The sequence below is a fragment of the Canis lupus genome, chromosome 12, assembly GCF_011100685.1.
Source record: "Canis lupus familiaris isolate Mischka breed German Shepherd chromosome 12, alternate assembly UU_Cfam_GSD_1.0, whole genome shotgun sequence".
Lineage (NCBI taxonomy): Eukaryota > Metazoa > Chordata > Mammalia > Carnivora > Canidae > Canis > Canis lupus.
The window spans coordinates 3,892,864-3,902,614 of record NC_049233.1 but is presented as its reverse complement, the minus strand read 5'-3'; the positions used below and the strand labels follow the sequence as shown (position 1 = coordinate 3,902,614).

The 9,751-nt window shown below is 46.6% G+C and overlaps 1 protein-coding gene across 1 annotated transcript; it reads left to right on the top strand.

Annotated features, from left to right (window-relative positions):
• The first annotated feature begins 3,272 nt into the window (after positions 1-3,272).
• RPS10 (ribosomal protein S10) lies at positions 3,273-9,431 on the top strand. Its single transcript, NM_001252045.1, has 6 exons — positions 3,273-3,328; positions 4,125-4,274; positions 4,502-4,673; positions 6,511-6,588; positions 8,492-8,547; positions 9,340-9,431. The coding sequence occupies exons 2-6, from the start codon at positions 4,125-4,127 to the stop codon at positions 9,379-9,381; spliced, it is 498 nt and encodes a 165-aa protein (NP_001238974.1). The 5' UTR covers positions 3,273-3,328; the 3' UTR covers positions 9,382-9,431.
• The last annotated feature ends 320 nt before the right edge of the window (positions 9,432-9,751 follow it).

Below are 9,751 nucleotides of genomic sequence, written 5' to 3'. Positions count from 1 at the left end.
CCCAAAGATGTACTGTCATCAGAGAAGTCTTCTGTGAAGTCAGAGAGTATTACTGTTCGTCCTCCTTCCCTACTCAATAACCTCTAATCTCTTCTGCTCCCCATGAGGTTGCTGTTTATTCTGGAAACATTTATTAAGTATACCTAACGTGTGAGACATTGTGCTCACTGCTGTAGAGGACACAGAGAGAAAAGCATGGTCCCTGCCCATCAGCAGGCCCTATCCAGGGAAGGAGACACCCACAGGAATACCATCTAAGGTCCCTCCTCACCCTCTTCTCGTTCCACACCCTCTCTAGATGTTCTCATATCCTTACACGTTCAGTTGATTCCCTCACCTAATCTAACCCAGCTCTGTCCCACAGGACAACTCCTGAACTCTTTTTTTTTTTTTTTTTAATTTTTATTTATTTGTGATAGTTACACAGAGAGAGGCAGAGACACAGGCAGAGGGAGAAGCAGGCTCCATGCACCGGGAGCCCGACGTGGGATTCGATCCCAGGTCTCCAGGATCGCGCCCTGCGCCAAAGGCAGGCGCCAAACCGCTGCGCCACCCAGGGATCCCCAACTCCTGAACTCTTTATCTAAAATTATACTGGGGTTGGATCACTATACTGCACATCTGAAACTAATATAATACTGTAGGTTGGGGATCCCTGGGTGGCTCAGCAGTTTAGTGCCTGCCTTCGGCCCAGGGAGTGATTCTGGAGTCCCAGGATCGAGTCCCGCATCGGGCTCCGGGCAGGGAGCCTGCTTCTCCCTCTACCTCTCTCTCTCTCTGTGTCTCTCATGAATAAATAAATAAAATCTTTTTAAAAAATACTATAGGTTAACTAACTGGAAATAAAAATTTAACTTTAAAAATAAAAAAATAATACTGGTATTTTCACCAGTGTGTCTCATAGGCACTAATGCAACAAATTCTAAAACTGAATTCATCTATCATAAACAATTTACTGGTATTTTATAGAAATAGAAGCTTAGGGCAGCCCGGGTGGCTCAGCGGTTTAGCACGGCCTTCGGCCCAGGGTGTGATCCTGGGAATCCCCGATCGAGTCGCGCATTGGGCTCCCTGCATGGAGCCTGTTTCTCCCTCTGCCTGTGTCTCTTCCTCTCTATGTGTCTCTCATGAAAAAATAAAAAATCTTAAAAAAAAAAAAAAAAGAAATAGAAGCTTAGCTTATTGAGGAAATGATGTTGAGATAGCAGTTAACATTCAGAGGGGGAAAATTTTACATCAGAAAACACTCTAGGAAGATAAAAGATCTAAACATAATTAAGTCACAAAAAAGACAATATTTTTGAAAGTGAACAAGGGAGTCATTGGAGGTTTTAAGCAGGGGAATGACATGGTCTGATATTGTAGAGGGATCACTCTAGCTATTATAAGGGAAGAGACTTGAGAGATTCAATTTCAATCGAGGGCATTCCATTATTGCTGCTAGGAAGAAAGAAATCCTACCTGTCTTTTGCTTTTTAGATCTTCTCTTTATTTTATTGCTGTTTTTCTCTTTTGTTTTTTGATATGCTGCAATTTCATCATGATGTTTAGGCATAAAGTTATATATATATTATTTTTATGTTATTTGGCAGTTTTTTCTTTGTGGGGATGGATATGTTTTTATGTAATCCAACTTGGATTTGGTGAGCTCAGTGAATCTGAAATGTGCTGTTTTCTAATAATTCTGGAAAATATTCTGAGGGTCTCTCTTATATTCTATATTACTTACATTCTCTATTATTTCACTATGAGACTTCACTTAGACATACAGGAGACTTTGTCTATCATTCGTATCTCTAACCCTTTCTTTCAGATATTCCATCTCTTTTCTCTTTTAAGATATTATTTATTTACTTGACAGAGAGAGAGCCCATAAGCAGGAGGAGCAGCAGGCAGAGGGAGAAGCAGGCTCTCAGCTGAGCAGGGAGCCTGACATGAACTGGATCCCATGACCCTGGGAATCTGACCTGCCCTGAAGGCAGACGCCCAACCATCTGAGGCACCCAGGAACCCCCAAATATTTATTTCTATATAGTAAGACCACAAAAATATTTGAAGAAACTAGGTTAATATTTACATAATCTTGAGATGGGTTAAGTGACTTTTTAAGCATTGTACCAAAGTCTGTAGCCATAAAGATTTGGATATGAAGGAATGTGAAACTTCTACTTCAAAATACCATGAAAATCAAGACAAATGAAAAAATGGGGGAAATTTTTGGAAAAGTATGTGACAAAGGATTAATAGCTTTCATATGTAAAGAGTGATTTCAAATCAGCAGGAAAAAACTTTCAGTAGGAAAACTGATCGTGGAAATGAACGATTTATTAAAGAAGGAATACAAATGCCTAAAAAGAAAAATGTTGAGCCACAGATGTAATCAAAACAAGTAAGTTAAAAGAGCAACGAAATTAATATTTCTTATTTATCAGACTGGCAAATATGAATAAGAACATTATCCAATCCCAGCAGGGTTAAAAGGGAAGTGAGCCTTGTTAATAACTGCTGACTAGAATGAAATGGATGATGCCTTCTTGGAAGTCAATGCGGAGTGTGTAAAAAACGTAAAAATGGGTGCTTTGTTACTCAACAATTACAACTTGCAGGAATGCATGCATCCTAAGGAAAATATATTGGGGCAGTTGTGCAAATATGTGTGTAGTATTGTCACCTATAATAGTGAAGGGTCTTAAAATATGTATCCAGTCATAGTGTTGATCAAACTATCCACCAGTGGGCTCCTGTCATTACAACCGTAGGCATTAACACGAAAAGACATTCATGAGGTGTCGGGAAGCGGAAAAGCCAAGGTCACCAACCACACCTTACATAATGTACGCGCGAAACAGCCCGTCTTTGTTAAATACGTACATGTATGTATTTGCGCGGGTGCATCTGAGTTTGGAAGAGCAGATACCAAAATGTTAAGAGCCATTACATTTGGCCCATAGGATGCTGTTTTCATTCTTTTATTATTGTTATCGTTTTGTCTGTCCTGTCTCCGTTCAAAGAACATCTATCACTTCCATAATCACAGGTCATCCGTGGGAGGTCAAGGAGCAGCGCGTTTCCGAGGCGCCAGTCCCAGCACCAAGGCAACCGCCTTCCGCCCGGCACCAGGCTCACAGGTGCCAGCGTCCGCTCCACGTACGCGCGCCGCGGGAGCGCTCAGGGTCCGCGGCGGCCTGTCAGGCACCGCCGAGGCCACCCCAGGCAGCCCGCGGGTCCTCGCGGGGGGGCGGGGCACGCCAGCCCGGAAGAGACGCCGCGCCGCGCCGCGCATGCCCCTTCCTTTCCAGCCCCGGTCCGGGTCGTAGCAGGCGCCAAGGTGAGTTTCTCCGTGGTCCGGCTCCCATCGGCGTCCATCCTGGCTCTCCGGCTGTCGCAGTCGCTGCTCCTCCCCGGGGACGGGGCGGGGGGCCGCTCTCCCGCTCCTAGCACGCCCGTTTTTGAGTAGTGAGGGGGCCGGGGGGCTCTAGTAGGAGAGGACTGGCGTCCCGTCGGCGGAGGCCGAGGAGGGGAGGTGTGAAGCCCTTGTGTCGCGGCCAGCCTCAGGCGAGGTGAGGGAAGCTGCGCCTCGTTTGCCCGCTCGCCGCGGGCCGCCTCCTTGCCCGGCCCTGGAGCTCTAGTTTGAGGGAAGAATGGAAGGGGGTGAAGGTGCGGGCCTCCTTGCTCGGCCCTTTGCTTTTGGGTCCGCGGCCCGCCACGAACGGAGGGCCCTCCAGACCCTCCCTGCGTCCCCGAAAGTGTGCCGCGCCCTTCCGCGCTGCGTACAGTTGCTGATCCTCCCCAAGTGCCCCGGGGTGCGGGGTTTGCGCCCGCGCCCCCCTGGCCCGTTACTCCTCCGTGGGTCTGGAGCGTTCGGGAGCCCTGCCCCTGTTTCTGCTCCAGTGTCACGGCAGCTGTCTTCTCACGCGTCTCTGGGGAGTGGAGGAGGGTCACTGGCGGCGTTCCGTTTTGCAGGGTTTCAAGATCTCCCTGCATGTTTTCTGTGCTGTGGTTTGAGGTTTCAGCCCGTTGGACGGGGTTCGGGGTGGTCGTGCTGGGGTCTTGCACGTAGCTCACCCGGCTGGCCCCTAGCTGCACTGCTTAGAAACGCTCCGGATGATTTTGCTTCATTCCAGATGTTGATGCCCAAGAAGAACCGAATCGCCATTTATGAACTCCTTTTCAAGGAGGGGGTGATGGTGGCAAAGAAGGACGTCCACATGCCCAAACACCCTGAACTGGCCGACAAGAATGTGCCCAACCTTCACGTCATGAAGGCCATGCAGGTAGCCTGGGGGCTGCTGGAGTGGGGTGCAGATGGAGGGATTTTCCACTAAACTAGAGGCAGATTCCAAGGAGAGGTCAGGACAGCCAAGCAGCTTGTTGCCTCCAAGGGCGCTGAGGTAGATACACCGTGAAAACTTGTCTATGCAACGTAGCTTCCTTTTGCACTGAGTTGCTAGATTGAAGTCTCTGCTTGTGTCTTGACGGTGGTTTTCTTTCTGTCTTACAGTCTCTCAAATCCCGAGGCTACGTAAAGGAACAGTTTGCTTGGAGACATTTCTACTGGTACCTTACCAACGAGGGTATCCAGTATCTCCGTGATTACCTCCACCTACCCCCCGAGATCGTGCCTGCCACTCTGCGCCGCAGCAGACCGGAGACCGGCAGGCCACGGCCCAAAGGTATGTCGCCCGAATAAAAGACCTGCTCTGCAACTGCTCTTTCTCAGGAACGGTGTACGTGAAACTGCGGAGGGCAAAGGAGGCCTTAGGATACACCATTGGGGTCGGCGTTAGAGGAGCCCTGCATGCAGGACCTAGGCCTCGTCCTGGAGCCTCTGTCCCCTGACATGGGACTTAGACTTGTAATGGAACTGCAGTCAGGTCAGTTCTTCAAACCATCCCAGGAGATCCCATTAAGCACAGAATATAGTCTGTGTCCAGGCACATGTGGTAGAGTATTGAGTAACTGGCAGGACGGAGCAAAACTGTTTGCCACATGTGAGAGAAATGGAATGGAGAATTTTCTAGAATTTCTTGGCGATGGGAGCAAAAATAATCAGAAGTCAAATAGGGGAAAACGGATGTGTGTATGATAGTGTGAAAGGATGTGCTTGTGGGGGGATGGTGGATTACGTTCTGGCTCAAGACCATTGCTGGCTCACAATTGTGTTTTCTCAAGGTTATGGTTCTCTTTCCCTAGTTTCTGAAAGAACTTGTTACAGGAGCTTGGTAGTAGTAGTCTGTGGGCTTGGGTGATGAAGTGCAGAGATCCCTAAAAACAGATGATCACCAAGACTGTCTGGGTCCCGTAGGGAGAAGCTTGGTAGCTCAGGAATCTGTATTTTTTATGAATTCTCCTTAGGGGATTCAGGTGGTTAGGTGGTGGGGTTATGTATCTGTAGAGCAGAGGTTCTCTGCTGCATCTTGGAGTCTCAGGGGCAGTGGGATACCATTGTCTGTGCCCCTACAGATTCTGATTTTGTTGGCATAGATGGAACCTGGCATTTATTTTAGGTTCAGTCTTCTTGGGCTGAAAAAATAATAACATAATTGACCTTTGAAACAGCTCAGGGCCTGGGACACCTGTGTCGTCGTCCGTCTCCCCCAACCCTACCCGCCTCATAGTCCAAAATCCATGTATAACTTGATTCTCTGAAAACTACTAACAACTTGCTATTGACCGGAAGTCTGTCTGATAACAAATAGTGGATTGGCGTACAGTTTGTACATCTGTTATATACCCTATCCTTATAATAGAGAAAACATTATTAAGAAGATCATAAGGAAAATAGATTCATTGTGCTACTATAATCTCATTGATCAAAAAGATCATGAACCCATGCATTTCAAACCTGTCTTGTTCAAGATCGACTACAGTTTATGTTCTAATCATGTGGACTCGAAAGTAAAGTTGGCAAGTTTGCAGGGTAACTAGGAAAAATACCAGATTAAATTTCTAGTGTTTATGATAATGTTTTAAAAGTAGTTTATATGTCTGCCTTCATATATATCCACACCCTAGTGAGGTGTGTGGAGAAGCCCAGGGCAACTGGAGGATTCTTGGTGGCCTCTATATTTATACACTGACTACTGGAGTTGGGGCTTTGCTGTTTGCACAAGAGATTTTCCACTTCAGAGTTGAGTCAGGTTCAAAATTTGGGCTATTTAGATGTTTGTGGAAGTGGTTGGATTGCTTAATTTGCCAAGTAATTGGAAAGGGTGTGTATGTTGAGAAACAGTAGAAAAAAAGGCAGTCCTTTTGCAGATGGATGGCATTTTCATTATTAATGTCCTCGACCTTTGAGGAGCTAGGGTCAGTGATTGACATTTCTGGCAGACAGCTCAGTTGTGTCCCTTTAACCCATCATAACTAAGTTGCTGCCAGTGAGCATAAGGAGAGCAATTCCAAAAAAAAAAAAAAACCAAAAAAAAAAAGGAGAGCAATTCCACTTTTCTTGGCCTGAAGGCAACAGAGTTCCCTCATCGCCTTACATTCACAGTGTGGTTTAATTTATAGGTCTGGAGGGAGAGCGACCTGCAAGACTGACACGAGGGGAAGCTGACAGAGACACCTACAGACGAAGCGCTGTGCCCCGTGAGTAAAGCATCTCTCTCAGGGGCTTTGGGGGAGAATCTCTGGGTTCTCAGTCACCCTGGCTGGGGTTTAGCCCTTGGAAATGCCAAGGTGACCAGGAAGGATTCGTAGTCTCCAGGCCATCTTTAGCTGGAGTCCTCTATGTCTCTTACCTGGTGCAGGTATTTGATGGATGGGATTAAGAGACAAGCCCCCTCACTGGGGATACCAAAGGCTTGAGTTAAAGACCTTTAACTAGAGCAGCACTGAAAACTCAGGAGAACAACATGCTTTTCTTTGTTTTCTGGTTGTATTCCTGTGTCCCAAGCTCGTTGAGGGCAGGGCCCGTTTACGTTATCTTTGTTGTTTCCTTTCCTTTCCTTTTTCCTTTCCTTTCCTTTCCTTTCCTTTCCTTTCCTTTCCTTTTTCCTTTCCTTTTTCCTTTCCTTTTTCCTTTCCTTTCCTTTCCTTTTTCCTTTCCTTTCCTTTTTCCTTTCCTTTCCTTTTTTCTTTCCTTTCCTTCCCTTATTCACAAGAGACACAGAGAGAGGCAGGCAGAGGGAGAAGCAGGCACCTCGCAGGAAACCCGATGTGGGACTCGATCCCGGAACTCCAAGATCACACCCTGGGCTGAAGGCAGGTGCCAAACCGCGGAGCCACCCAGGCATCCCTATCTTTGTTTTCTTAATGCGAAAATAGTTAGAAATCTTGTTCTTAAGTAGCACGTGTTTGTATTGACTTGGAATAACAGATGTTTGTTCTTCAGTCAACACATACTGAGTGTCTGACTTGCCAGGTTGTGTTCTAGGGGTTGGAAAGGCAGTAGTGTGCATAACAGACAAAAGACCTTTCTCGTTGAAATTGTAATTTAGTGGTAGGAAACTGGTAAGCAGAAATGAGTATATACTATGTCCATGGTGTGGGTGCTCCAGGGAAAAATTCAAGTGCAGATGGTGCAATTTTCAGTAGGGTTTTCAGGGAAAGCCACAGAAATGTGATTTAAACACCTGAAGGAAGGAGTCAGCCAGTGGCTCTCTGGGGAAAGAGCATTAAGGCACCTGGCTTGTTAAACCAGAAGACAGCAGGAGAGCAGATGGAGATACAGGTCCCTAGCTCCGTGGGCAGACTTGGGATTTTAGAGTCTGTGTCTTTGTTGAGAAGCAGTTAACTGTGTTAAGAAAGCAAGGTATAAAATAAAAGTGAGCACTTGACTATGTTACTGGGTAGTGAGAACAAATTTCTCCAACGATCAGACTAACTTGAGAGAAGGTTAATGGTGGCTCTTACTAGAAGTCCCACATGGGAGTTAGAGAGTGGTTCTCCAGAGAATGTAAGATTGGACCTGAGCCTCAAAGTTCTAAAATGTTATTTCAGTATGTAATCTATAAATACTAAGATACTTCCCATCCTCTGAAGTCTTGAAATGTTAGATGTATTTTCACACACCTCAGTTTGGACTCTTGCCTGCCATACAGGTCAGGGCAGCACTGGGTCTTTCATCTTACTTGTTCTCTGCTGTGGTCACCACAGGGTTGCTTTTGGCTTCTGTGGGCCTTTTTGTCCTTTATCTCTTCCCCTGTTGCTAGATGCTTATCTGAAGCATGTAAGTAACTCGATGGAAGTGAGGGTCTTCTTGGGCCACATAGAAGGGCATATAATCTAGGCTTTGTGGTCTGGGCAGCCTTCCTGGAGGTGAAGGTTTGCAGGTAAGTTTTGAAGGATGACTTAAGGGAAGCTGCCGGGGGTGGGGGGGGGCAGAAGTGGTTCATGGGGTGTTTCCCACCCCTGGGTGTAAGTTACTTGTACTTCATGCAGTGTATTTGCTGACATGGCTTTTTCTGCAGAATTAGGCCAGAGGCTTATCTTCGCTTGGTCTGTAATAGATGATATCATATGATGACTGAATTGGTATTTCTCTTTCCAGCTGGTGCCGACAAGAAAGCTGAGGCTGGGGCAGGGTCAGCAACTGAGTTCCAGTTTGTGAGTATATCCCTATTTGCTCTCCATAGGTGGTCACTGTTCTGGTCTCGGCCCTGGGGTCTGCAAGTTCTAGGGGTATGGTATGGTGTGCTGGATCCCACCCCTCCCCCAAAAAAACCCATGTTTCAAGAGCTTTTACATTAAGATACAGTATGCAAACTTTTATAAATACATAAGTTACTAAAATGAGTCCCCCACATCAATACGCTGCGTAGTGGTAGCTGCTTCATTAATGAGCATCATAATTGTAACTCTTAATTTCATGAACTAAAAATTATAAAAATTAGGGTTATGCACGACAAGCTGGAAATTGAGTGAGCTCTAGGTCCAGGATGGTGTGGGGCCAGGTCCTTCATCTTCTTCAGGGCTCAGCCCCTCCGTGCTGCAGTTTCCTCATCCTGATCGTGGTAGCTCTCTTGAGAACTTGTGATATTAATTATATAGGGTGAGGCATATCACTGTTGCAGCAACAGCTGTCCTGTGGCAGGTTTCAGAGCACACCAGTGTTGTCTGAGGCCTCATTTGTGAAAAGATGTGTGTGGCAGACGGGGACTCGTCCTGTGCTGGGGGTGCGTGCGTGTGTATATAAACACTCTTGAGTGGGTATCTATATTCCCATTTTACAAATGTGGAAACAGGCCTAGAAAGTGAATGTAGCCTCGTAGCCAGTAAGAGGCAGGACTGGGATTTATGGCCTGAACTCATGAGCCCCTATATTCAGGGCCATGTCCTGTGAGAGTGAGGCCTGCTCCCTGGCATGCTGCTAATGCTGATGTATGTTTTTTCTTGCAGAGAGGCGGATTTGGTCGTGGACGTGGTCAGCCACCTCAGTAAAATTGGAGATTGTTTTGTGTTGAATAAATCTATAGCCAGAAAAACATTAATCTTGTGTGTCCTGTTTGGTTTGCATTTTGTGGCCTGAACAGGAGTAAGGATCAGAATGTAAATGGGGCAAGATTGGATCCATTTAAGGAGTTGCCTTCATCCAGGGTGGCATCACTTGGCCACTGTGAGAGCTGCAGGACTTGGCTCAGACGTGGGCCCTCTGTTCCAGCACATGCTGCCCTGTTGAGTCTGATCCAGTGTGGTTACCATCTGGGGGGTGATTGGGGAGAGCAGGGCATCCTCCACTAGGCAGACTGCACTTGTCCAGTGTTCCTGGAGGCTTTTTAAGTGGGAGCCCTGCATGTGACATTAAATGGAT

What these genes read in the sequence shown, in the direction of transcription:
- RPS10 (NM_001252045.1), top strand. Translation starts at nt 4,125, where the DNA reads ATGTTGATGCCCAAGAAGAACCGAATCGCCATTTATGAACTCCTTTTC. An exon ending in CGGCAGGCCACGGCCCAAAG is followed by an intron (nt 4,674 to 6,510) that starts GTATGTCGCCCG and finishes TTTAATTTATAG; the next exon opens with GTCTGGAGGGAGAGCGACCT. An exon ending in CAGCAACTGAGTTCCAGTTT is followed by an intron (nt 8,548 to 9,339) that starts GTGAGTATATCC and finishes TTTTTCTTGCAG; the next exon opens with AGAGGCGGATTTGGTCGTGG.